This window comes from Oncorhynchus nerka, linkage group LG20 (assembly GCF_034236695.1).
Source record: "Oncorhynchus nerka isolate Pitt River linkage group LG20, Oner_Uvic_2.0, whole genome shotgun sequence".
Taxonomy (NCBI): Eukaryota; Metazoa; Chordata; class Actinopteri; order Salmoniformes; family Salmonidae; genus Oncorhynchus; species Oncorhynchus nerka.
In genome coordinates this window covers 35422699-35450643 of record NC_088415.1, presented here as the reverse complement: position 1 = coordinate 35450643, position 27945 = coordinate 35422699, and the positions used below count along the sequence as shown (strand labels likewise).

General features: G+C 48.0%; 1 protein-coding gene across 1 annotated transcript; it reads right to left on the bottom strand.

The window, feature by feature from the left end:
* Positions 1-69: 69 nt before the first annotated feature.
* On the bottom strand, positions 70-27945 carry LOC115102366 (PDZ domain-containing protein 4-like). Its single transcript, XM_029622262.2, has 8 exons — positions 24834-27945; positions 8666-8719; positions 7540-7856; positions 7314-7404; positions 7076-7174; positions 6926-6988; positions 6745-6846; positions 70-3077 (listed from the first exon to the last, which is right to left on the bottom strand). Exons 1-8 carry the CDS (start codon positions 24891-24893, stop codon positions 1083-1085), a joined length of 2781 nt encoding a protein of 926 aa, XP_029478122.1. The 5' UTR covers positions 24894-27945; the 3' UTR covers positions 70-1082.

The following is a 27945-nucleotide window of genomic DNA, read 5'->3' as shown; positions in this document are numbered from 1 at the left end:
CTCCTTGTGTAGTTGTTCCTGAGCTTCAGCAACTCCCTTTGGGACAGTTTTGAGCATGGTGGTGTATGACAGAAAATATGGGAACAATTCAGAGGACGAAATCACTTCAACAAATTATATAGAAAAAGCTTTTATTGTAAAACGTTTATGGACCAGACATCACGGTATACTGAACAAACAGTCACATTGTTTTCTAGTCTAAGAATTCAACAAATTAAGAACATGTCACATCCACAATTTCACACCAACTTTTTGTCACGTTTTTTTTAAGTATATGTTACTTTTTAACATTTCTAGTCAACATGCAAGTAATCAAATGTCAAAGAACCACTTTCAACTCCTCAGATTGTGCTGTCATACTGTATAAGTAACTCCACCGCAGAATACGATCGTACCAGCCATCAGAAGACACGTTCAAGAAGATTTCCTCAGCTCTCAACCACCAGAGATATAGTTTTTATGTTTCCTGTGCTGTGGGATTTGGTGTGCTTTCCCCCCCCCCCTCACTGTGCTTCTCAATGTATTCATATTAAAACGTGCTCGTCAGATCTTACCACAATGTCCACGTTTCATTCATTAGTCAGTCATTTTGTCCTTTACTTTATTCTTGTTGGCCAATGTGCTTTGTATACTCTGTTAAATGCCATACACAAGCTTATTAGTTGGCGTTCGAGGCACTGTCCTTATAAGAATGGTATAGCTACAGATTGGTTTATTTCACCAGCACTTTCTTTTCACTTCTGTTGTCTTGCCTACCTGCTTATGTTTATAATTCTTTCAGGCAGAAATGACAGCTTGCAGTATGGGTTACCAGTAATTATATTCTCTTCTACACTGCGCCATTCTCTCCCCTCTCTTTTCATTCATCACAGCTGTTGGTAACTAAGGAGAAGGTTGTACAGACTCTTATCACCCAATCTCTCTCCAATATGCAATGGCAGATCAGTCGACAGTTGGTTTCTTTCCCTCTCCAAAGTAACCCACTTCCTCTGGACCATTTATTTCAATCACTCCTACACTTCCTCTCGATCTCACTTTGTTGGTCACCCTCTCTTTTCTTTCTCGGTCTTCCACCCTCTCCATTAGACAGTGGTGACTGACAGCAGAGGGTTGTAGACCTTCTTGCCGTCAGGGGACCTGGTTCCGTGGGCCAGTAGTTCCTGGATGGTGATCCAGTTGTCCAGGATCCTACGGCTTCGTTTCTTCTGGCTCCTCCTGTGGCTCAGCTCCAAGATGGTAGTGGGCTCCTGTCCCTGCGGAGGCCCCTGTTGTCCACCGCCACTGGACTCCCTATCCCTCTCCCTCAGGCAGTCCAGCCTGCTCTGCATCATAAACTCCCTGCGTCTGCGCTGTTCCCGGGCCCTGAGAAGCTGCTGCTTCCTTTCCTCCTTGGACCAATAGCGGCCCATCTTCATCTCGCTGACGGCGTCGTCGTCCGTGGTCATGCCGCTGCGCTCCTCCCGGATCTTAATGGCCCGGGCCTTCAGGAGGCGGTCCCTAACGGGCCGCTTGGCAACATAGCGAGATCCGTCGCTGCGTACTTTGACCTTCCACTCCATACGCGGCGAGGCCGGCGGAGGCAGGGGAGGGGGGATGGGTAAGGATGGCATGGACACAGGGCCCTGGTGGATGTCCTTGCATGTGCTCCCCAGGCTCATGGGACTCTCGCTGCCATCCCTGGGTCTCTCCAGGCCCTCGGATGTGGAGGGGGACCTCAGCTGCATGCAGCTCTGGTAGCGCAGGGGGATTCTGGAGCCAGAGTGGCGGCGGGACAGATAAGGACTGTTCTCAGCGCTACGCCCTTCCCTCCCCTCCACTGTCCCATTGGTTTTGGGGCATCTCACCCCTCCGTCTGACCCCCTCCTTGCCCCCCCGTCGCGGGACAAGGATCTGAACTTGGCCCCTCTCGGGCTAGAGGTCTTGACTTCCGCTCCCCTCCTGTGTGAGCTAGGGGAGTAGGGCTGGTTCAGGTTAGCCTGCCCCCTCTCACTCCTGCCTCCCCTCTCCCTGTGCCGGCTGGGGGTCCGCGACGGCAAAGAGGTAGAGTCTCCCCCCTCCAAGCTGCTGTGGCCATGTGCAGAGGGGGAGGGGTACTGTTCGCTGACGAGAGGGGTGCTCCTGCAGCTCTCCCCTCCTGTGTTGTAGGCGCTGGTGCTGTCCTTGTCGGAGCGCTCCCTCTCAGGGAGCTCATTAATGTCTGACAGCTCATGGTGACAGGACTCCTCGCTAACCAAAGGAGCCACCCGCCCCGCCCCGGCCCCACTCTCCTCCTCCAGGGGCCATGCCTTCAGACAGCGCTCCCGGAGCTGCTGCATCTTCTGGGCCCTCAGGATGTTACGACACTTGAACTCCAGGTGGCGTAGCTCCTCTTCCACGAGGGCCATCTCATGCTGCATCAGGCTCTCATTCCTGTTCACATCCAGAGGAACCCCCCCATCGCCCCCCTGTCCCCCATGACCCCCATGCTCCCCCAGCAGCAGAAGAGCATTGCTGTTCTTCTCATAATAACACTTGATCTCCAAAAGCTCCCTGTACCTCTCACACTCTTCTTCTGTCAGACCCGGCATCATCATCATCACTGGGTCAGCTGCGTAGACCCTCTCCCCTGCCAGGTCACCACCTCCTCCCCCACCCAGACAGTCCAGACCCAGTAGAGAGTCCGTGCTGAAGTGGAACTCTGTGGAGTGGCCATGTAGAAGGGGTGGGGTGTCCCTGTCCCCCTGGCCAGAGTGGAACCTGCGCATGCTGCCGGGGGTGTTGGTGGCGTTGGTGGTGGGGGCGCTGGTCTGGTCGTCTCCTAGTAGGTCGTGTTCTGAGGACTCCTCATTGCGGGTACTCTCGTCTGTACGACCCACCCCGCTGTCCAGCTCCTGGCTGTTACTCAGCAATGTGTGGAGCAGGCCTGGAGAGTCACGGTGACCTCTCCCGCGGACCACCACCACACCACCCCCACCCACGACCCCTGGTCCTTCGCCCAGCATGGAGGCCCTGTTCCTCAGCTGATGGGGGCTGGGCAGGTGGACAGCGTTATCCAGAACCTCCAGGTCCAGTTCATCTGGGTCGAGCTGGTTGTCATTCTAAGTTGGAGAATGTGTTTCACGGATTGTGTTTATTTTGTTTGATTGCCGTTGTGGTTTCGTTATTGAGTTGAAGGTGTCATTGAGGCGGGAAAAGGGCAAAGGAGAAAGGAAAAGAAAGATTGAAATGATATGTTAGATTGAACAGTTTCTTGTACTCTTGGGAACCTCATACAACATGTTACAGAGGTATGTCTGTTAGCGTTTATCTCAGTCACTAGATGGCAGTAGGAGCCAAGGTAATGTGATTTCATTACCATTTTAAAGGCATTTTTACTGAGGGGTATTTTCCACTGAGCTGTCCGGATGAAAAGAAGGAAAATTGGACCCAAAGTTAAATGTATGCACATGCACACCCACCCACCCAACTATATGCACGCATGCACACCCACCCACCCAACTATATGCACGCATGCACACACGTGCACTTACAAGCGCGCACAAAAACACACACACCACCACCACTACTCTGTGCGGTGTTTTTACCACCAGTGAATAGTACAAGAGAATTACAAATTGCTTGTTTTAATTTACTCCCTTTATCCAGATCCCCCTGAGATATTGATTAAATGTGTATGCTTTAATTCAGTAAACAAATCACCACTCAGAGTGGAGTTGATTACATTTAACCCTTAGAAACCTGGACCCAGTTTTCCTTGCATAAACAAAATTGAAAGAAGTGTGAACAGGAGTGAAAGGAGACTCCAAATAACGTATTTCTGGAAAATAAATATAAAAACTGTTGGTATCCAAAGAATATATGCAAATGTGTGGTTTGCATCACTTAATACCCTATGTTTCATATATATAAAACAAACTTTAAAGTGACTGAATATTTTTGCTCACAGTGTCATTACAAAGATTGGCCACCAGATGGTGCCAAAAGTGTTTATTGCGATCACTTCAAGTTACTATTTTTTATGTATTGATCGCATGTAGACACTTTACCAGGTGTTTAAAGACAATGTTACATACATGTAACATTGGGTTTTAAAGGGTTAATTGATTTGGTTTACACTTGAATTGTTTAACTGTATTCAGGTTAAGAGATATTATTATTCAAAAAACCCTTCATTTCCTTATTTCTCTTTCGCTCTCTCTTGCTCTTTCCCGACCGTTGAATAAATCCTTAATATCTGCTCATATATACAGTCCTTGGATGATCCCATCTCTTCTCCTCTCTTCACTCTGCGTTTTCAATGTGAGACTATACTTTATCGACAAATCTTATTATCATAGTTTTATTTTTTGTAAGATAACATTTGTTGCCCTTTTTTTAAACAACACTAAACATAGACAAACCATCAACAACATACAGACGCACACAAACATTCATAACATCACCCCTGCTCACACCCCTATCTCTCCCTGCCACATGGCCTCAAACTGCACTATTTTGTTTCTCTCTGTCTCCCACACAGTTTCAACATGTAGATAATAAAGCATTAGGCCTTTCCATTGTGTTAACGATAGAGAATTGGTTGATTTCCATTTTTGAAGTATATGTTGTTTCAAGATGATCGACTAGAAAAGTATCTTCCAACCCATTGGGTATCTCACTGAAGCCTCATATGCCATGTCTTGGAATAGGTAGACAGACAGAGTAAATGTGCATTTACATTGTAATACTTCTGACAGACAACTCCACCCACAACTCATGGGCTTCATTTGTGAATTTTGTCCCTTGTGTAATTCATTTGAAACATTAGTTTATTCTGGATTAAGCACGCATGTTCGTTACCTGTAATTTCGTTAGTTACAATATGTTCCAACATTCCCTCCATCTCGTGTCAATATCAGTTCCTTTTCATTTTTGGTTCCAATAGTTTATATTTCTTTCTGGGAGATTGTCAGGTAGACAGGTAAGATAAACAAAACCTTGCAGAAGGCCTATCATATGAACAGCATTTCCTGACTCAAATAGGATCGCTCTGACACCCAAACGATTTCAAATAGAAATATCTGGATAGGAAACATTTAAGTTGCGTGTATTTGAAAATATCTACATTTTGTCAGTCCAAAATAGCTTTTTAATGATTTAATGGAAATGTATTGATCTCCTTTTACCAAACAATTTATGGTTCTATGCCTTTAGTTTTCCATGTGGACCAATTTATCTGTGAATTCTGAAATGCTGTCCAAGGATTGTTCCATAGGGTTGTGTTTTCAGGGAGTGATACTGGTTCTTGTAGAATACATTTCATCTTCTTCCGCATTCGTATGGTGTTCCTAACCATGAAATTCTATTGTTATTCTAGGTGCAGTTTTAGTCTACCCTGCGTGTCACGTCTCTCTGCAGATTCGAGGGTGCCAGATGAATAAGGGGAATTTGAGGGTACTTGCAGTAGTGCCTTTGTCTGGGTAGCAGCCTACATTTAATGGTCCTCTCTTAAATCTGCCCTCTAGCTCATTCTGGGCTGAATGTGGACTGCATTCTGATGTCAACACTCTGAGTGTGTCTCAGAGCACACACACATTTGTTTTGCATGGCTGTGTGTGAGAAGGTATATTGGTGTGTGTCTATGCCTCGTGCATCACTCTCAGCATAAAAAAATGGTAAACTATGCCGTTCCATCTGGAGGTGTGTGTGGTCAGTGACTACCCATTTGCTGGGTGTGTGTATATACATTATGGGATGTCCTGGGACTGTGTCCTTATGTCTGTTGAGCTGTGACCTTGAGGGAAACAAAGCAATGCCACATTGGCACGTACTGAAAACAACCAGGCTCTCCCTCTCCTCGCTAGCTATCGCTCCCGTCCAGCTCCATTTCTCCCTGTCTCCCTCTTACTTATCCCACGTCTCCTGTCTCCTTACATGGGTTAACAGGGTAGGGGGAGATTCATACCTCCAGTCTTATTTATTTGTTGCACAAACGGTGCGTCTCTAGTGTAGAGGTTTCTATATGTCATTTCTTATGTCATTTTTGCTAAGAAACTAGTTGACTTGAATTTTAATGAATTTTGGTGTGAAGAATGAAGCAACTTTGGTGGTTATATGGTATTTACTGTAGTGTAGTTATCATGGTCTTGGTTGGTTTGTTTATATGGTATTTACTGTAGTGTAGTTATCATGGTCTGGTTGGTTTGTTTATATGGTATTTACTGTAGTGTAGTTATCATGGTCTGGTTGGTTTGTTTATATGGTATTTACTGTGGTGTAGTTATCATGGTCTTGGTTGGTTTGTTTATATGGTATTTACTGTAGTGTAGTTATCATGGTCTGGTTGGTTTGTTTATATGGTATTTACTGTAGTGTAGTTATCATGGTCTGGTTGGTTTGTTTATATGGTATTTACTGTAGTGTAGTTATCATGGTCTTGGTTGGTTTGTTTATATGGTATTTACTGTAGTGTAGTTATCATGGTCTTGGTTGGTTTGTTTATATGGTATTTACTGTAGTGTAGTTATCATGGTCTTGGTTGGTTTGTTTATATGGTATTTACTGTAGTGTAGTTATCATGGTCTTGGTTGGTTTGTTTATATGGTATTTACTGTAGTGTAGTTATCATGGTCTGGTTGGTTTGTTTAAATGGTATTTACTGTAGTGTAGTTATCATGGTCTGGTTGGTTTGTTTATATGGTATTTACTGTAGTGTAGTTATCATGGTCTTGGTTGGTTTGTTTATATGGTATATCAGATAGTAAACCAGTTCAGAGGGTCTCTCACCTCTATTTCAGGCCGGGCCAGGAGCAGGGAGATGTTGGTGCTGTCCTCCTGGGTCAGAATGGCCACCGCCTCCTCTCTGTTCTGGATGTCCACCCCGTTTATCTGAGACACATCAGAAATGTTCTCGTCTGACCCTGCTTTCTGCCATAAAGGATAACCGAACGTTGTCTAACAACCCTACCTGTAATATTCTATCCCCCTCTCGGATACGGCCATCCATAGCAGCTATACTATTGGGGTTGACCTGGAGAGAGAGACAGAGGATTAGGTTAGCTGGCAAACAGGCGATCAGAGCGAGTATAAGCCTCATCCTCAGTCCCATCCTCCTCACCTCGCCCACATAGATCCCCAGGTCCTCCTCATCGTCTGTCCGGTAGCACACCGTTAACCCCAGTTTGTCCTGCTGACGAGACTTATAGAGCTCCACCTCCTATTGAAATGCGTGCCAGACAAAACACACGAGTTAAACACATGAACACTGGTAATGGAGATGGAGAGGGCATGAAGAATGGGATTGCTGTTGAATTACACGGTAGGCAATTGGATTTGACAGGAAATTGTAGCCTCACCTCGTACTCCAACTCATCCTGCCTGAGATCCGCCTCATGCTGAGTGATGTCAAAGTAGTCATTGGGGTCATAATATTCCGGCTCTAAAAGGCTGAAAAGAAGACAGAGAATATGTCAGTGTATCAAAATTTAAGCAGAGCCACAAACGGCAGAGCTTTCAAACATCTTATGGAAATTGAAAAGTAAATTGAATTCTCTCTCTCACACACACGCACACTCCACTCACAGCTCGTTGAGCAGGTTGGGTTCCAGGATGGGTGGCAGTGGAGGGGAGGGGGGCGGGTGAGGGGGCGGGGCTCCACCTGGGTGGTGGGCGGTCCTTCCCAGAGTCAACATGTGTTGGAAGCTGATGTCAGTCTGAGTGCCGCTGTCCACACAGTCAGTCAGCCCCCCTGGAACTGCTACTGTCCCGTCCAGCCCCGCTAGTCGCCCTGCCAGTCCCGCCCGCCGCCGGGCCCCCCTCTTCAACATGTGAGACAGCAGGGGGTCTCGCACATCCAGGGTGGGGTCCCGTGAGAGACAGGACAGCTCCTTACCATTCACCTAGAGGAGGGGAGCAAGACCAGAGGTCAGATAGAAGAAGGTAGTGGAAAAGGAGAAGAAAGGAAGAGTAGGTGAGTGCTGTCTAGAACCCAAAACCGTTCCTCGAATATCCCCATAGTAGAACCCTTTGAAGAACCCTTTTGGGTTCCATGTAAAAACCTTTACAAAGAGGGTTCTAGATGGAACCCAAAAGAGTGCTAACTGGAACCAAAACGGGTTCTACCTGAAACCAAAAATGGTTCTCCTATGGGGACAGCCAAAGAACCCTTTTGGAACCCTTTTTTCTAAGTGTGGTGAAGAATGATTAAACACAAAGGAGTACCAGGGCACCTACAGAGGGAGAGTAACACAAAGATGGAAAATAAGCAGTTTACAGAGAGAAAGGGCAATGAGTGGAGAGAGTGTGTGATGACAAAACAGGTGCACCAAACAGGAGTATAGATAGCAGACTCTGAGCCACACTAGCGGATCTCTCGCCAGACATACAGACAGACCAAGGTTAGCTCACTGCGTGTTAGACTGAGCCACAACACAAGGACTGAGGAGGAGAATACATGAACGCAACACACACACACAGACAGGCCTAAGACACAGAACTAGGGTTAGACAGCAAACAGATAGCCATTGAAGATAAGAGAATAACACAGTACACCTCAACACATAGAGAAATGTGTAGGTTTAGTGTATGTTAATAATACACACATCACATGTAAGGTTACAAAGACACATCACAGTACGTGGTACATTTCTCTCAACTTAAAAGGTTTTGATATCACACAGCGGGGAGAAGAAGAACGTTATACTGAGACCTTCAGTCGACCTTCTCCATCAAAAGGACACAGCGTGTTACTTATTTGACCCTTCTGTTGAGAGAGAGAGAGAGAGAGAGGGAGAGCAATGGAATCATTAGAGAATAGAAGGCTTACGTTAATAGGGGAGGCTCTGAGGAAAAGGCGAAAGTGCAATGTTGTTGTAAGGAAATGGGTTATTACTGTTTGAGAGAAATGCTGCCTGTTGGTAGACTAATCTCTGTATTAGTCCTAAATCCCTCTGCATGTGTCCAACCATGCTGTACATGATCCTCTCTAGCCTCATTTATACCTTGCGCTAGCATTTGTCCTTTGTCCTGATCTTGTCCACATTCTGATTGTTTTTTCATTCTCAGAAATATGTCTACACATGGTATTAAAATTGTGACCACATTTCCTGTTCCCTCCCTGTATGCAAATTATTTGACAGCTGTTCTTTCAAAATAATATTTATTTTCCCAATTTTAATACACACTTTGATGCCATAAGTCAATGATGCCACCCGTCAATGATTTTAGAAGGTGGGATAACGATGATTTAAATGGTTTCACTGTCCAGATCCCTCTAGACTTGATAACATGTGCCTGACTACCTCCGTAGGTAGTAACAATGCATCTTTTATACATCTACACCTGTCTAGAAATGTGGGCACAATCAGAATGTGGACAGGATCAGGACAAAGGATGCATGTCAGAACCAGATATAAACTGGGCTTCTGTGAACCAACACAACTCAGTCACATAGAATACATCTTACCAACACAACTCAGTCACATAGAACACCTCTGTGTAAATCAGTGTGCCAACCCAGCCTAATAGATAAACCCTCTCTAGTTTCCTATATCTACATGTCTGTGAAGCCAGTTTCATAGTGCTCTCGATCTCTCTCTCTGTATCTCCGTATCTCCATATCTATGATGTTTGCCCCCTGCCAGTTGCTACAGAGAGAGGCAGATAGAGGGGGCTTTATGGGTGTAGATCTGCCGGGGGAATCAGATTTAAATAGCTGGGATGTTGATTTGGAGGCGACTGAACTTTCTCCATGAGAGGAGCAGTGATCCTGGTAAACTGATGCAAGACCCCCCCCAACATTACGTTTGTTAAGAGGTGAAACATCAAACCACCATTTATACCCCTCTGACCAAATGGTAATGTGCTTTTTGGTGTGTATAGAACCTGCTGGTTGAAGTCATGAGCATATTGCACACAGCTGGGTGAATGTGAGTGAGGGTGTGCGTGTGTGTGTCACAAGTGCGCCTCCATATGTTTTAATGGAGACCTGTAGACAGTATCGAGGTGCTCTGAGTGACAGAAGACAGACACCTAGGCATACAGACATTGTGTTAGTGCATTCATGGTCACACACCGACCTTGGCTGTCTGGGGATTTCCACATCTTTATACCCTGCTTCCATGCCTCCATCGTTCCCCTCTCTTTTCCTGTCCCCTTCAAATAATTGCAATTCAAATCGATGTTCCCCTGTGCAGTCAACCACATAAACGTTCTTGCCACATTCGCTCTCTATTCTTTTCCATTTGGTTCTGGCTCTCCTTGCCTTTCTGCACCTCCTCTCTCCCTCTCCATGCCTTTCTGCACCTCCTCTCTCCCTCCCCATGCCTTTCTGCACCTCCTCTCTCCCTCTCCATGTCTTTCTGCACCTCCTCTCTCACTCCCCATGCCTTTCTGCACCTCCTATCTCCCTCTCCATGCCTTTCTGCACCTCCTCTCTCCCTCTCCATGCCTTTCTGCACCTCCTCTCTCCCTCTCCATGCCTTTCTGCACCTCCTCTCTCCCTCTCCATGCCTTTCTGCACCTCCTCTCTCCCTCCCCATGCCTTTCTGCACCTCCTCTCTCCCTCCCCATGCCTTTCTGCACGTCCTCTCTCCCTCTCCATGCCATTCTGCACCTCCTCCTTCCCTCCCCATGCCTTTCTGCACCTCCTCTCTCCCTCTCCATGCCTTTCTGCACCTCCTCTCTTCCTCTCCATGCCTTTCTGCACCTCCTCCTTCCCTCCCCATGCCTTTCTGCACCTCCTCCCTCCCTCCCCATGCCTTTCTGGACATCCTCTCTCCCTCTCCATGCCTTTCTGCACCTCCACTCTCCCTCCCTTTCTGCATCTCTTCTCTCCCTCTCCATGCCTTTCTGCACCTCCTCTCTCCCTCTCCATGCCTTTCTGCACCTCCTATCTCCCGCTCCATGCCTTTCTGCACCTCCTCTCTCCCGCTCCATGCCTTTCTGCACCTCCTCTCTCCCTCTCCATGCCTTTCTGCACCTCCTCTCTCCCTCTCCATGCCTTTCTGCACCTCCTCTCTCCCTCCCCATGCCTTTCTGCACCTCCTCTCTCCCTCTCCATGCCTTTCTGCACCTCCTCTCTCCCTCTACATGCCTTTCTACACCTCCTCTCTCCCTCCCCATGCCTTTCTGCACCTCCTATCTCCCTCTCCATGCCTTTCTGCACCTCCTCTCTCCCTCTCCATGCCTTTCTGCACCTCCTCTCTCCCTCTCCATGCCTTTCTGCACCTCCTCTCTCCCTCCCCATGCCTTTCTGCACCTCCACTCTCCCTCTCCATGCCTTTCTGCACCTCCTCTCTCACTCCCCATGCCTTTCTGCACCTCCTCTCTCCCTCTCCATGCCTTTCTGCACCTCCTCTCTCCCTCTCCATGCCTTTCTGCACCTCCTCTCTCCCTCTCCATGCCTTTCTGCACCTCCTCTCTCCCTCCCCATGCCTTTCTGCACCTCCACTCTCCCTCTCCATGCCTTTCTGCACCTCCTCTCTCACTCCCCATGCCTTTCTGCACCTCCTCTCTCCCTCTCCATGCCTTTCTGCACCTCCTCTCTCCCTCCCCATGCCTTTCTGCACCTCCACTCTCCCTCTCCATGCCTTTCTGCACCTCCTCTCTCACTCCCCATGCCTTTCTGCACCTCTCTCTCCCTCTCCATGCCTTTCTGCACCTCCTCTCTCCCTCTCCATGCCTTTCTGCACCTCCTCTCTCCCTCTCCATGCCTTTCTGCACCTCCTCTCTCCCTCCCCATGCCTTTCTGCACGTCCTCTCTCCCTCTCCATGCCATTCTGCACCTCCTCCTTCCCTCCCCATGCCTTTCTGCACCTCCTCTCTCCCTCTCCATGCCTTTCTGCACCTCTCTTCCTCTCCATGCATTTCTGCACCTCCTCCTTCCCTCCCCATGCCTTTCTGCACCTCCTCCCTCCCTCCCCATGCCTTTCTGCACCTCCTCTCTCCCTCTCCATGCCTTTCTGCACCTCCTCTCTCCCTCCCTTTCTGCACCTCCTCTCTCCCTCTCCATGCCTTTCTGCACCTCCTCTCTCCCTCTCCATGCCTTTCTGCACCTCCTCTCTCCCGCTCCATGCCTTTCTGCACCTCCTCTCTCCCGCTCCATGCCTTTCTGCACCTCCTCTCTCCCTCTCCATGCCTTTCTGCACCTCCTCTCTCCCTCTCCATGCCTTTCTGCACCTCCTCTCTCCCTCCCCATGCCTTTCTGCACCTCCTTTCTCCCTCTCCATGCCTTTCTGCACCTCCTCTCTCCCTCTACATGCCTTTCTACACCTCTCTCCCTCCCCATGCCTTTCTGCACCTCCTCTCTCCCTCTCCATGCCTTTCTGCACCTCCTCTCTCCCTCTCCATGCCTTTCTGCACGTCCTCTCTCCCTCCCCATGCCTTTCTGCACCTCCACTCTCCCTCTCCATGCCTTTCTGCACCTCCTCTCTCCCTCTCCATGCCTTTCTGCACCTCCTCTCTCCCTCTCCATGCCTTTCTGCACCTCCTCTCTCCCTCTCCATGCCTTTCTGCACCTCCTCTCTCCCTCTCCATGCCTTTCTGCACCTCCTCTCTCCCTCTCCATGCCTTTCTGCACCTCCTCTCTCCCTCTCCATGCCATTCTGCACCTCCTCCTTCCCTCCCCATGCCTTTCTGCACCTCCTCTCTCCCTCTCCATGCCTTTCTGCACCTCCTCTCTTCCTCTCCATGCCTTTCTGCACCTCCTCCTTCCCTCCCCATGCCTTTCTGCACCTCCTCCCTCCCTCCCCATGCCTTTCTGCACCTCCTCTCTCCCTCTCCATGCCTTTCTGCACCTCCTCTCTCCCTCCCTTTCTGCACCTCCTCTCTCCCTCTCCATGCCTTTCTGCACCTCCTCTCTCCCGCTCCATGCCTTTCTGCACCTCCTCGCTCCCGCTCCATGCCTTTCTGCACCTCCTCTCTCCCTCTCCATGCCTTTCTGCACCTCCTCTCTCCCTCCCCATGCCTTTCTGCACCTCCACTCTCCCTCTCCATGCCTTTCTGCACCTCCTCTCTTCCTCTCCATGCCTTTCTGCACCTCCTCTCTCCCTCTCCATGCCTTTCTGCACCTCCTCTCTCCCTCTCCATGCCTTTCTGCACCTCCTCTCTCCCTCTCCATGCCTTTCTGCACCTCCTCTCTCCCTCTCCATGCCTTTCTGCACCTCCTCTCTCCCTCTCCATGCCATTCTGCACCTCCTCCTTCCCTCCCCATGCCTTTCTGCACCCTCCTCTCTCCCTCTCCATGCCTTTCTGCACCTCCTCTCTTCCTCTCCATGCCTTTCTGCACCTCCTCCTTCCCTCCCCATGCCTTTCTGCACCTCCTCCCTCCCTCCCCATGCCTTTCTGCACCTCCTCTCTCCCTCTCCATGCCTTTCCGCACCTCCTCTCTCCCTCTCCATGCCTTTCTGCACCTCCTCTCTCCCGCTCCATGCCTTTCTGCACCTCCTCGCTCCCGCTCCATGCCTTTCTGCACCTCCTCTCTCCCTCTCCATGCCTTTCTGCACCTCCTCTCTCCCTCCCCATGCCTTTCTGCACCTCCACTCTCCCTCTCCATGCCTTTCTGCACCTCCTCTCCCTCTCCATGCCTTTCTGCACCTCCTCTCTCCCTCTCCATGCCTTTCTGCACCTCCTCTCTCCCGCTCCATGCCTTTCTGCACCTCCTCTCTCCCTCTCCATGCCTTTCTGCACCTCCTCTCTCCCTCTCCATGCCTTTCTGCACCTCCTCTCTCCATCCCCATGCCTTTCTGCACCTCCTCTCTCCCTCTCCATGCCTTTCTGCACCTCCTCTCTTCCTCTACATGCCTTTCTACACCTCCTCTCTCCCTCCCCATGCCTTTCTGCACCTCCTCTCTCCCTCTCCATGCCTTTCTGCACCTCCTCTCTCCCTCCCCATGCCTTTCTGCACCTCCACTCTCTCTCTCCATGCCTTTCTGCACCTCCCTCTCCCTCTCCATGCCTTTCTGCACCTCCTCTCTCCCTCTCCATGCCTTTCTGCACCTCCTCTCTCCCTCTCCATGCCTTTCTGCACCTCCTCTCTCCCTCTCCATGCCATTCTGCACCTCCTCCTTCCCTCCCCATGCCTTTCTGCACCTCCTCTCTCCCTCTCCATGCCTTTCTGCACCTCCTCCCTCCCTCCCCATGCCTTTCTGCACCTCCTCTCTCCCTCTCCATGCCTTTCTGCACCTCCTCTCTCCATGCCTTTCTGCACCTCCTCCCTCCCTCCCCATGCCTTTCTGCACCTTCTCCCTCCCTCCCCATGCCTTTCTGCACCTCCTCTCTCCCTCCCCATGCCTTTCTGCACCTCCTCTCTCCCTCTCCATGCCTTTCTGCACCTCCTCTCTCCCTCTCCATGCCTTTCTGCACCTCCTCTCTCCCTCTCCATGCCTTTCTGCACCTCCTCTCTCCCTCTCCATGCCTTTCTGCACCTCCTCTCTCCCTCTCCATGCCGTTCTGCACCTCCTCGTTCCTCCCTCCCCATGCCTTTCTGCACCTCCTCCCTCCCTCCCCATGCCTTTCTGCACCTCCTCCCTCCCTCCCCATGCCTTTCTGCACCTCCTCTCTCCCTCCCCATGCCTTTCTGCACCTCCTCTCTCCCTCTCCATGCCTTTCTGCACCTCCTCTCTCCCTCTCCATGCCTTTCTGCACCTCCTCTCTCCCTCTCCATGCCTTTCTGCACCTCCTCTCTCCCTCTCCATGCCTTTCTGCACCTCCTCTCTCTCCCGCTCCATGCCTTTCTGCACCTCCTCTCTCCCGCTCCATGCCTTTCTGCACCTCCTCTCTCCCTCTCCATGCCTTTCTGCACCTCCTCTCTCCCTCTCCATGCCTTTCTGCACCTCCTCTCTCCCTCTCCATGCCTTTCTGCACCTCCTCTCTCCCGCTCCATGCCTTTCTGCACCTCCTCTCTCCCTCTCCATGCCTTTCTGCACCTCCTCTCTCCCTCTCCATGCCTTTCTGCACCTCCTCCCTCCCTCCCCATGCCTTTCTGCACCTCCACTCTCCCTCTCCATGCCTTTCTGCACCTCCTCTCTCCCTCCCTTTCTGCACCTCCTCCCTCCCTCCCCATGCCATTCTGCACCTCCTCTCTCCCTCTCCATGCCTTTCTGCACCTCCTCCCTCCCCATGCCTTTCTGCACCTCCTCCCTCCCTCCCCATGCCTTTCTGCACCTCCTCCCTCCCTCCCCATGCCTTTCTGCACATCCTCCCTCCCTCTCCATGCCTTTCTGCACCTCCTCTCTCCCGCTCCATGCCTTTCTGCACCTCCTCTCTCCCTCTCCATGCCTTTCTGCACCTCCTCTCTCCCTCTCCATGCCTTTCTGCACCTCCTCCCTCCCCATGCCTTTCTGCACCTCCTCCCTCCCTCTCCATGCCTTTCTGCACCTCCTCTCTCCCTCTCCATACCTTTCTGCACCTCCTCTTTTCCTCTCCATGCCTTTCTGCACCTCCTCTCTCCCGCTCCATGCCTTTCTGCACCTCCTCCCTCCCTCCCCATGCCTTTCTGCACCTCCTCTCTCCCTCTCCATGCCTTTCTGCACCTCCTCTCTCCCTCTCCATGCCTTTCTGCACCTCCTCTCTCCCTCTACATGCCTTTCTGCACCTCCTCTCTCCCTCTCCATGCCTTTCTGCACCTCCTCTCTCCCTCTCCATGCCTTTCTGCACCTCCTCCCTCCCTCCCCATGCCTTTCTGCACCTCCTCTCTCCCTCTCCATGCCTTTCTGCACCTCCTCTCTCCCTCCCTTTCTGCACCTCCTCTCTTCCTCTCCATGCCTTTCTGCACCTCCTCCTTCCCTCCCCATGCCTTTCTGCACCTCCTCCCTCCCTCCCCATGCCTTTCTGCACCTCCTCTCTCCCTCTCCATGCCTTTCTGCACCTCCTCTCTCCCTCCCTTTCTGCACCTCCTCTCTCCCTCTCCATGCCTTTCTGCACCTCTCTCTCCCTCTCCATGCCTTTCTGCACCTCCTCTCTCCCGCTCCATGCCTTTCTGCACCTCCTCTCTCCCGCTCCATGCCTTTCTGCACCTCCTCCCTCCCTCCCCATGCCTTTCTGCACCTCCTCTCTCCCTCTCCATGCCTTTCTGCACCTTCTCTCTCCCTCTCCATGCCTTTCTGCACCTCCTCTCTCCCTCTCCATGCCTTTCTGCACCTCCTCTCTCCCGCTCCATGCCTTTCTGCACCTCCTCTCTCCCGCTCCATGCCTTTCTGCACCTCCTCTCTCCCTCTCCATGCCTTTCTGCACCTCCTCTCTCCCTCTCCATGCCTTTCTGCACCTCCTCTCTCCCACTCCATGCCTTTCTGCACCTCCTCTCTCCCTCTCCATGCCTTTCTGCACCTCCTCTCTCCCTCTCCATGCCTTTCTGCACCTCCTCTCTCTCTCCATGCCTTTCTGCACCTCCTCTCTCCCTCTCATGATTTCTTTGCTCACACCTCTTTCCAAACCCCACTCCCCTGCCATTGTCTCCCTCTTCCTTCTGTCGCTCTTTGCCTCTCTCACTCTCTCTCTCCCCCCATCATCTCTCTATATCACTCACTCACTCCCTATATCGCTCTCTCCTCATGCTGCCTCAGCACTCTTCTTTCTCCAGCCCCTCCCTAGAGGATACAAAACATGCTCTTATATCTGTGCTGTTTCCTTCCCTTGCCCGTTTGTCCTTCCTATACTAATGACCCTCCATACATCTCTGTCGCTCTCACCCTCTTAATGAGTTCTTTCACTTGAAGACAAAATAAGAAACCTCGTTTTCTTTGCATGGCATCTTCCGCCACGCCAAATGGAGTTAACAGGGTGAAGTCTGACTGTATTTTTTATTTGCCAAGTCTAATGAAATTGTCCGTTTACAAAAGCTTGTCCTGCAACTTGCATTTTTTTCCTCTCTCTTCTTTTGTCTACACATGACAGGAACCAGGTGAGATGGAGCATTTGAGACAGTGAGTTGTTTTTCTCCTGTAACACCATCATTAGGACCAATGAGGGATAGGGTATATAGAAGACCAGCCCTTTGGCCATTGCTGACAGTCTGAGAACACAGAGAGAGGATGGAGGGGGACGCCAGCTGCATTCATTATCAATGAGAGGCAGTGAGATTGCTTTGAGGATGGCTTCGTACAGGTTCACGGTTGTTGTGCATTAGATTGGAAGGATAACTCATCTTGACGTGTTGCGCAATGCATTATACATCCACTGGTCCATTATGTCAGCTGATTTCATGACCTAAAACCTCTGACCTTTGCAGTGTCTCATATTATCCAATGACAGTCGAGACGAAGTGCCAATGAGAGCGAGCGAGCAGGGTGTGTATTGCTCATTCTTCCACTAAAGTTCTATTAAATATCAGGCGTGAATTGAGACCGAGTTCCGTGCCGTTACATATTCCTGTTATTGTCTACGTTATTCGGAGTAGCACAGCAGGGGGGTGGTTGGGAGAGGCTGTGGAACGAGTGGTGGGGGTGAAAGAGAGGGGCGATGAAAGAGTAGCAGGTAGTTCAAAGGGATGAGAGGGAAAAGCGAAGGAGAAGCGCTGATGGAGAGCAGCACCGGGGAAGGGGAGGTAAAATGATGACGGGGGGGTGAAGAAAGAGGAGTGAAATACAGCACAAAGAAAGAAGGAAGGAGCTTTCGAGGACTCGTAGATTGTAAGTTTATAATACAAGTTGACTCATTTTGGGTGTGACTGTCTCATAGCTCCATGCTCATTGGTGAAGTAAATAGTGGAAACACACAGAGGAACCTCCAGGGACATGTAGAGGCTTAATGAGGCTTTATCTCCTAACTTTTAGCTGCAGTTTGATGGAATATCTACAGTACACCAGACTCTGGGAGAGGGAAAGACCGAGAATGGGTGGTGTACTGTACACCCACCCAAACATATGAGCAGTAAAGGAGGATTTGGCAAATGTATCGACTCAAACTCTATACTGACTCGTATTCTTCCCTGTGAATAATTTAGCTTATCACTCAAACAATTAGCATAAAAATGAATAATAAACAATCGAAATGGTTTCCCTCCTTCCTTTGTAACGGCTGTGTGCTGACCGTGCCCTGCTGCCCTTCACATATTCAATTCTACTTGTTGGGTAATTGATTTTTCTCATCTCTCATGCTTTGAAGGGTCTAGTCCCCTCTTCACAAAATCAATTATATCTGGAGACATGCTCAGTGCCGTCTGGTTCTAACCCCAGCTGTTTGATATCACAGGGGGACTTTACACAGGCCAGTGGGAAGTGGTTGAGCTCAGACATAGACAAAGATGAGCTGCTATTGACTTGGGGACTACTCAAACATTCAGGGAAATTGGGAAACTAATAAACTAACAAGCATATATGGGGTTAATAGATTGACGCCATTGTCAATAGAGCTATCAATAACTACAGTCTGAGAAAAAAAAGTTCTGTCTCGATAGGAGAACCCTTTTTGGTTCCAGGCAGAACCCTTTTGGGTTCCATGTAGAACCCTCTGTAGAAAGAGCTCTACAGAGAATCGAAAGGGTTCTACCTGGAACCAGAAAGTGTTCTTCAAATGGTTCTCAAAAGGGCCGAAGAACCGTAGATAGATAGCATAGGCTAGAGTGTAAGCAGATTTGTTTTTCTTGTATTTTTTAAAACTTATTTTGGAGCTGTATATATTTGTTATTGTCTAAGAAAGTGGTCATGTATTTCCACACACACACACGACCAGAAATACAACCCATAAACCCCCTCTCCTCCCTTTATGACCTCCAACCTAATCACATACACACACACACACACACACACTTAATCATACAAATACAAATTTACCAGAGAGAGGTGTTCCCAAGGGAAAAGATACAGGCACCATGATAAAGAGGCAGATGAGTTGAATAAAAGAAGCCTGCTTTGAGGTGAGTACCAAGCCAATTAGTGAGAGTCAACAGATATTTCCATTGACAGATCATTCTCTACGGAAGGCCCATAGACCGTGAACCCTCACTAAAAAAGTGTGTGACTGTCTGAATGTGACTGTCTTTTCGCTTAGTTTTTCAGAGCAAGAGAGTGATGGAAGACAGGAGACAGAAGGTGGAGGCGGAATCTCTGTGGGTGTGACTGTGGGGAGCCGTTTAGATATTTGTAGCCAGAGAGGAAGTCAATCAATACACAGATGCTGAGAGGAAGAGAAGAAGAGGAGAAAATGGGCAGATGGGATTCAATCTAAGACAGGTGAAGGAGACAATGAGAGAGGCAGATATTGGTTTGGATACAGAAACATTATGTCTGAGGGCAAAGTCAATCTCAATGTCAGGTTGTCATATCACGGCACTCATCCTTGGGATATGTCTATATAATAAAATTGGTGCTTTTATGTGCATTGATGAGTGAGTGAGTGAGTGAGTGAGTGAGTGAGTGAGTGATGAGTGAGTGAGTGAGTGAGTGAGTGAGTGAGTGAGTGAGTGAGTGAGTGAGTGAGTGAGTGAGTGAGTGAGTGAGTGAGTGAGTGAGTGAGTGAGTGAGTGAGTGAGTGAGTGAGTGAGTGAGTGAGTGAGTGAGTGAGTGTGTGTGTGTGTGTGTGTGTGTGTGTGCGTGTCATCTGTGTATGTTTGTCTGTGTACTATACACATGTTAGTAGGTTATCTAAATGACCTGTACTCCACACACAGAGACCCTCGCCCCCATTTGGTAAATCTGACCACAACTCTGTCCTCCGGATTCCTGCTAACAAGCAAAAATTAAAGCAGGAAGCACCAGTGACTCAGTCTATAAAAAAAAGTGGTCAGATGAAGCAGATGCTAAACTACAGGACTGTTTTGCTATCACAAACTGGAACATGTTCCGGGATTCTTCCGATGACATTGAGGAATACACCACATCAGTCACTGGCTTTATCAATAAGTGCATTGAGGACGTCATCCCCACAGTGACTGTACGTACATACACCAACCAGAAGCCATGGATTACAGGCAACATTCGCACTGAGCTAAAGGGTAGAGCTGCCGCTTTCAAGGTGCGGGACTCTAATCCGGAAGCTTACAAGAAATCCTGCTATGCCCTGTGACGAACCATCAAACAGGCAAAGCGTCAATACAAGACTAAGATTGAATCATACTACACCGGCTCTGACGCTCGTCGGATGTGGCAAGGCTTGCAAACTATTACAGACTACAAAGGGAAGCACAGCCGCGAGCTGCCCAGTGACACGAGCCTACCAGACGAGCTAAATCACTTCTATGCTCGCTTCGAGGCAAGCAACACTGAGGCATGCATGAGAGCATCAGCTGTTTCGGACGACTGTGTGATCACGTTCTCCGTAGACGACGTGAGTAAGACCTTTAAACAGGTCAACATACACAAGGCTGCGGGGCCAGACGGATTACAACTGGCAGGTGTCTTCACTGACATTTTCAACATGTCCCTGATTGAGTCTGTAATACCAACATGCTTCAAGCAGACCACCATAGTCCCTGTGCCCAAGAACACAAAGGCAACCTACCTAAATGACTACAGACCCGTAGCACTCACGTCCGTAGCCATGAAGTGCTTTGAAAGTTACCTGGACTATTTGCATTGTGTGCTCCCCCTCCCAACCCCTCTTTTACGCTGCTGCTATGTACATACTACCTAAATTGGCCTGACCAACCAGTGCTCCCGCACATTGGCTAACCGGGCTATCTGCATTGTGTCCCACCATCCGCCAACCCCTCTTTTTATGCTTCTGCTAGTCTCTGTTCATCATATATGCATAGTCACTTTAACCATACCTACATGTACATACTACCTCATTAAGCCTGACTAACAGGTGTCTGTATATAGCCTTGCTACTCTTATTTCAAATGTATTTTTACTGTTGTTTTATGTCTTTACTTACCTACTACACACACACACATACCTTTTTTTCACACCATTGGTTAGAGCCTGTAAGTAAGCATTTCCCTGTAAGGTCTACACCTGTTGTATTCGGCGCACGTGACAAATAATCTTTGATTTGATTTATCAATGAGTGGCCATGCGTTTGCACAGTGTGTATGTCAGAACTTTTCAGTATGAAAAAGGCACATTAGGCTTGTTTAATGACTTCAGTTGCCGTGGCAACGGCCTCGCATTGCAACCCATTCTACAGAGAGGGAGAGAGAGACTGGAGGCGGTAGAGACTGAGGGGCGGAGGGGGAGACTGAAGAGGGGTGGGTGGTGCAGCACAAAATGGATACTGTGCTCACTGTGGGGTGTAGATACATGAATGTTCTGGTTAGTTTGCTATGCATTACCCATAAACTCAACTAATGCTTATTGTAAATACATAGACTCATATAGGCTGTAGACACTGATATATGAGGTGACCTTCACCACTTTCACCTGGGGAGTGACAGGAAGCAGAATGTAAAATATGGGTGTGTACATTAATACGTTCCTCTGGGCTTGTAGATTGTATTCAGACAGACAGAACTAGCCTTTCAGTTGAACGTTATGTTTGCGTTATATCAAGAGTCTAAATTTGAATGTGTAATTACACATTTGTGAACAGCCCAGAACTGAGCACCAAAACCTCAAACATGCAGTGTTTTAGAAAGCAATGTAATTATGCAAATGCATTTGTGCAATGTGATGTTTTTTTTGTCTTCCATGATGACACATTTTAATTGTTGGTATTTTATTTGGCATCGTGGAGTTTTAAAACCAATCAACCTTCTGTCCTGTTAGAAATTCTGTATTTACAACATTGCCTAGAGTTCTTTCAATTCAATAAATGTAATTAAAATGATAATACAAAGTGCCTTTGGATGGATAGCATATTTTATGTAACATTCAGAAGCTTCATCTTCTGCAATCAAACCGTCAGTGTATTCTGTCTGGAATGCTGATGGTCCGTCAAAATGCCTGCCTGCTCCTCTTGGCACACCCTTTGCCATCTGGCCTTCCCAAGTTGGGAACACCGATCACCCTATATTTCTGCCAATAGAAGGGGTGTCGGTGTCTCAGTTCTGTGTCTCCTATGTCTATCTCTAACCTCTGGTCTTTGTAAGAATTGGGTACACGCTTAGAAAAATAAAAAGGTGCTATCTAGAACCTAAAAGGGTTCTTCGGCTGTCCCCACTGGAGAACCCTTTTTGCTTCCCTTTAGAACCTTTTTTTGTTCCAGGTAGGGTTCTAGATAGAGTTCTACCAGGAACCAAAAAGGGTTCTACCTGGAACCAAAAAGGTCTATGGGGACATCCAAAGAACCTTATTTTATTAGACTGTACAGACTGATTGGACCACAGAGCAAACAGACACGCTCCTTGCTACATCACCCAGATGGGACAGAGAACAGCTCTCTGCTGCTATGGCAGAGGAATCAGTGATAAACCACCAGTCTTACTCCCTACCACTCCCTGTCTGGATCTCACACAGGGGACTCAGTCTGCCAGTCTGTGGATTTTGTTGTCTGTAAAAGCTGAGCACATTTTTGTATTACTTGAGCTCGCTTCCCTGGGCATACCTTTATGCACAGCTTATTACACAATTGTCTGAATGCTTAATCAGTGAAGTGATATAATCTTCCACTTTACCTAAACACTGACCCCACATGTGGTCTCTGTCATCATGGCTGACCTCTGTATTGGGGTCACTGAATTTACTGCCATTCTCCCTTACATGCTCCAGACTACACACACACACACACACATACACACACACACACACATACAGACACAGACACGAGGGATCAGCAAAGTCACACAAGCCTACCTATTCATCCCAGCTCTGTGAAGCGTTCAAATCAATTACTCCTGTCACCTGAGGGCAATCAACAGAAACAAAGTCCTCTCCTCCCTCCCCCTTTCTTTTTTTCCATCTTGTCCTCTCCTTTTATTTGACTCATTACTCTACCACTGGCAGTGCTCATGTTATCCCCCTCCCTCCCTCCCCTGTTCGCTGCTTTGGCTTTGCCTTGGGCCCCAAGTGCAGTTCTGATGACCGGTACAGACTCACATGTCCGGACTATTTGTAAAAAAACATAAAAATAGAACACATACAGTATATATCACTATGCATTTGACAGATCATGTTGTGATTCTGCTGATACAAGAGAATATGGATATGGAAGCTGATTCCTGGGTATTATATTTTTATGTTTCATTTTTATGGTCTCACAGGCATTACCGCTAATCAAAACCAGCCCTTAAAGTTGATTGACAAGCCTGCACATCACACGGTGACGTCATTTTGAATATTAAACATCTCGCTAGAGAGCATTTCTTGCAGTGGCTGCAGCTCATGCTGCGTTCAAAGTCTCTGACTTCCAACTTCAGTGCGTTTAAGACAACTGGGAACTTGGGGGAAAAACAAGTTCCGACTGGGATTTATTTTTTGAATGGTTGTCCAACTCGGAATTCCAAGTTGGAAACTCGGGCATCTTTCTAGAGCACAGTCTAAGCTTCTTCTTTTTTTTGCGATCGCAGGGCTTAGACCTACCAGGGTTAAACCTAAGTAGGCTTTGGAACGCACTCCATTTAATATGATATGTTACAAATGGAATAATGGTGTGGTTACCTAACACAAAAACTAAAGTAGGGAGGATGGGTGGGGGATACCGTGACAGTCTAGCAATCCAAAGGTTGTGTGTTCGAATCGGTGACAACTGTAGCAATTTAGCTAACCCTTCCCATAACCCTTTTCCTAACCTTAACCTAATTCTCCTAATCTTCTACGTAAATGATCCTAACCTTTGTCGTTGGTTCTACTAACCTGCAATGTCAATTCTCCTAACTGTTGTCATTGTGACACAACAAGCAGCATGGTCTCAGAGCAAGACGTATAATACTAATACTATACGTCTTTGAAGACGTATGAAACCTCCAATTCGTAAAATATTGTACAACCGCTATTCCATTTGTAACATACATAACATATCATCCTAAATGAAGGGATACCAATTTACATCCCAAATCCTAAAAATGAAAATGCCCAAGAGGCCAGCTTGGCAAAACCCACATAAGACTGCACACCTAGATGTGCTTGCACATGTACCATCTCTCAGTTGCTAAATGCTGCTGTTGCTTAGGCTGTAACCGTGGCAACCCTTCAGCGCAACCCCTTGACAATAACTATTTTGGCGTTGAGCTAAAACCAAAGCATCTTACACTATTCCCAGTGAAAATCTGGCCCCTCAGTGTCTCCCTCTCAGATGTAATTGGGCTCTACAGGGCTTTTCACAATAATTACAATAATTATAACTGAGTATGATAATAGTTATGGTTATTAAAATGACATGATTGCTGCAACTGCGAGAGAGTGGTTGTGGTTGCACAAGTACAAGTAAAAATGTATTACTGATCTTATTCTATGCGTAGCCTTTGCCTTATTTAATCACGTAAACACCTGTGTTTAATGAATCATGAATCCTTGGTAAATAATATAAGAATGAATATGCCTGCATTATGAATTTTGTCACAATAATGATCGTATTCTGTAGACTGATGATCTGTTATTTTTCTCATATGTTTTGTTCCTCCAAAAATCTGTCATCATTATGGCTGTTGTAATTACATTGTTCATAATCATTCCACTGTGAGCCCATCTGTAAAAGCTTGCACTGCTTGTTCATGTGGATGGAGTGTTAAAGTCATCGTTGTGAACATGATCTGTCAGTTGGTCGTGATGGATGATGGACTGACAACGCAAACTGTAACCAGACCTCAGGCAGACAGCCACTGTACCAGAGAGGTGTCAATATCGAGATGCTGTGTCAGTGTCAAGACAGCAAGAGAGGAGGAGAGAGGAGGAGAGAGGAGGAGAGAGGATGAGAGAGGGTGAGAGAGGAGGAGAGAGGAGTGTTAATAGAGTTGGTACTACTGTAAGCTATATGGAAGAGAGAGCGAGAGAGCGAGAGAGCGAAAGAGCGAGAGAGCGAGAGAGCGAAAGAGCGAGAGAGCGAGAGAGCGAGAGAGAATCACTCACCTGGAACATGACCCTGTACTGTTCCTCAGGCTTCTGAACCACACACATGTTGCACCCCATGGTGACCTGGACTCAGGCCGGGTGGGGCCAAACCAGTCCAGGAGGTCAGTACCTAAAAATGCCCCTCTTTCCCTTTGGGTGTGGCAGCCAGAGAGAGCTTCCCACCGACCTACAGGTGTCGACCCCTCTTATACTAGGGCACTGTGGATTAGGAATCCCAGTGGTTCTCTGTCCCCAAAAACAGTCTGTGTCCCTGTCCCTGTGTCCTGTTCCTCTCTTCTTTTTAGTCAGATTTCAAGTTCTACCATCCTGTAGTGATCCATACATTTACAAAAAGGTTTTGAATGTCTTCCCGTCTGTTTCTGTCCCCATCACAGAGTACAACAATCTCTGTTTGTCTTCATAAGCGTGGAGTGGTTAGGTTCAGGTTAGGTTTTGCATGACTCCATCGTGGTCTTTGGATTGGTCAGAAGGAGTAGAAAGGGGAGTGAGGAATGACTAAGGTGACAAGGGAGCTGCTGATGGGTTGGAAAGAACGACTGACAGATGATCTCTGCTATTGTGTTGTAATGTATCTAAGACAGTCTATCATGACTATATAATGATGATTCAATAACCTAATAACCACTTCTCATTTCTGTGGAACAGTCTCACCATGTGAGCTGTCTCTCTGAACTAGCTGAGGTTTTTCCCAGTGGAACTCGGAGTAAACTCACCCATGTTTTTCCCCTGGTCCCAGCACTCTATCAAAGAAACACTTTCAAAGTTTCAGATGCAAACAAGCACCGATATCAAATAACTTTTCAACTTCTGTTTCCCTTCCCACCTTCTTTGCTTTCCAGGTTTAGAAGGATTGCTTCAGTCTTTTCCCAGGTTCCGCTCCTCTTTTGCTCTGGTACTTTCACCTCTTCAGGGTAAATGGACTCGTCAGAACCTTTTCATTGGTGCTTATGATCGTTGACATTTCCTGGTTTGCCTCCATTGAAACTGACGAAGAGGAGAGAGAAAGAACCTACCCACTGAACCATCTAGCCTACGGCCTGAAGCTCAAGCCCTGGTCGTCGGGCTAAGATAAGCGGTGTGTATCGGGTACACGAAACCCAATAACACACCCACTTGCACAAGCATCACAGTGAGGGAACAACACACCAGGAAGTCGCTGTTGTCCAAACTACACCTCTTTGCCTGATGGTCTGTATCTGTCAGAATAACAACTGCTAAGGACCACTTTCAGGATGAAGCTGTTTCAGTGAACACGTCCGCATACAAAATATATGTCATTTAAAAATGTGGAGTATTTGAGGGAAATAGGTTACAGTTGTCGGCTGAAGGGGGTTTGAGACAGACTGGTTGGTTCAGCTAGGTATTTTGTCAGGTTTCCAGCCAGCACTTTTGACGTTATGGTTCATTTATTAACTAATCGAAAGTGTTTCCAATCCACTGGAATACTGGAGGCTACTGCTCCAGGGTGTCACTGAAGAGAAGATTAGAATTCAATTACAGGCCTGTTAGGCAGAGAACAGGAACCATCCTACCTGGTCATGTTTTAAAATCAATATCACATGCACTACGGGATTCAATTGGATGTTGTGTTTGCAGGACTATTATTGGGAGATTCAGGACTCATTACCATCAAAACCACCAATGATAAGCCATGTGTAAAATAATGTGCTTTTTATTTGAAAGATTGAGGTTTAGCTATCTCCCTTTTCCTTTTCATTGAAATGTGTTAATTGATAGTCTTTCACTTTGTCTCTTCTCCTCTCATGTGTATCTCTCATTCAACCCGTGCTTCCACTGTTAAAGTGGGAGAAATCAGTGTATTGACTTCAACCCTGCACTCATTCTTTAATTACCCTCTGTCTTTCTCTCTCCATCTCTAACATAATCCATGCTCAAGTAGAAAGGTACCACATTATACTGTACCCTCGTAACCATTTCTCCGTGAGTGTGTATCTCTCCCGGTCCTCTCCCCTCTCTGTCTGTCTCATCACCTGGGTTAAACCTTTATGTCTTATCTGCACCTCCTCCAGGAGACCCTGCAGTCTGATCACCGTTCAACACGGTACGCTTTGAAAAGTAAACCTCTGTCCAGCCACCCTTCTGGCAGCAACAAGGCGTTAGCTTCTGTAATCCTTCCTCAAAGCCTCGCTGACTGCACCTGTAATCTCTCCAGACACTCAGTGTAATCCTTAACACTGACAATATATAACCAACTCCAATATAAAAGACCCACACACACACACGGAGAGAGACACGCACACACGCTTGAAAAACCCCTCCCAGTCTGCTAGGCTAGGCAGTAAGCACTAGAGAGATGCCATTAGCCAGTCTAGTTGTAGAACTGTGGCAGACAGTCACAGCAGGTGCTGAAAGCCAAACAGGCGTGTCAAATGTCCCGACGGTTCCTGCTCTCTCTCCATCTCCAGCTCCACATAGAGCCTACCATCGCATGAGGATGCGAATTCTAATCTTACCTGGCTACTACTGTAAAAGCTCCAGTTTGAAAGCCAGAGCCTGCCATGTGAATGATCTGAGTCAACAGGTATGGACTCACACAGGATGCAACAGACTCAGGGAGGATAGAAAGAGAGGATACGCAAATTGTAAGGATGAGGAAGGATACGAGAGTATGCCCTCTTCCAGATTACTGCAATAATCACTTCTGTCCCTCTGTGTCCTCACAGACCAAAACAAAGCTCAATCTAGAGCTCCGGAAAAAGAAAGTTCATCCATCTTGTGCTGCAGGGAGGAAAGAGCATAAATTCATGAATGTGAGGCAGCAGCTCCGTAGTAATCCACCTTTTGTCTGTTAGCCGTTCTTTTAAAAACCCACAATTAGGAACAAAAGCGTTGAGAGGATTCCATCCAGGTGGTGAGTAGTGTCAGAGTGTGAAGTGCCTCTCTCAGGTTCAACATAAATCACCATCAGCGGACTCTACAAGATGATAGAAATCACTGACGGCTGATTGGAGGATACTCTTGGCTCCTTCCCTCAGGCGAGACGATAAATGCGCTCCCCCACTGCAGCGGGGAACACAAAGGCGGTTCTGCTGCACCATCAAGCCTGCTGCTGCTACTACTGCTGCTGAATAAGATTCTACTAGATGCA

Excerpts from the sequence above, each read along its gene's own strand:
- LOC115102366 (XM_029622262.2), bottom strand. The coding sequence starts at position 24,893 with ATGGGGTGCAACATGTGTGTGGTTCAGAAGCCTGAGGAACAGTACAGG. Across the intron at positions 7,405-7,539 it reads CCCAACCTGCTCAACGAGCT|CCTTTTAGAGCCGGAATATT; the intron begins GTGAGTGGAGTG and ends TCTTCTTTTCAG. Across the intron at positions 7,175-7,313 it reads AGGATGAGTTGGAGTACGAG|GAGGTGGAGCTCTATAAGTC; the intron begins GTGAGGCTACAA and ends GCATTTCAATAG.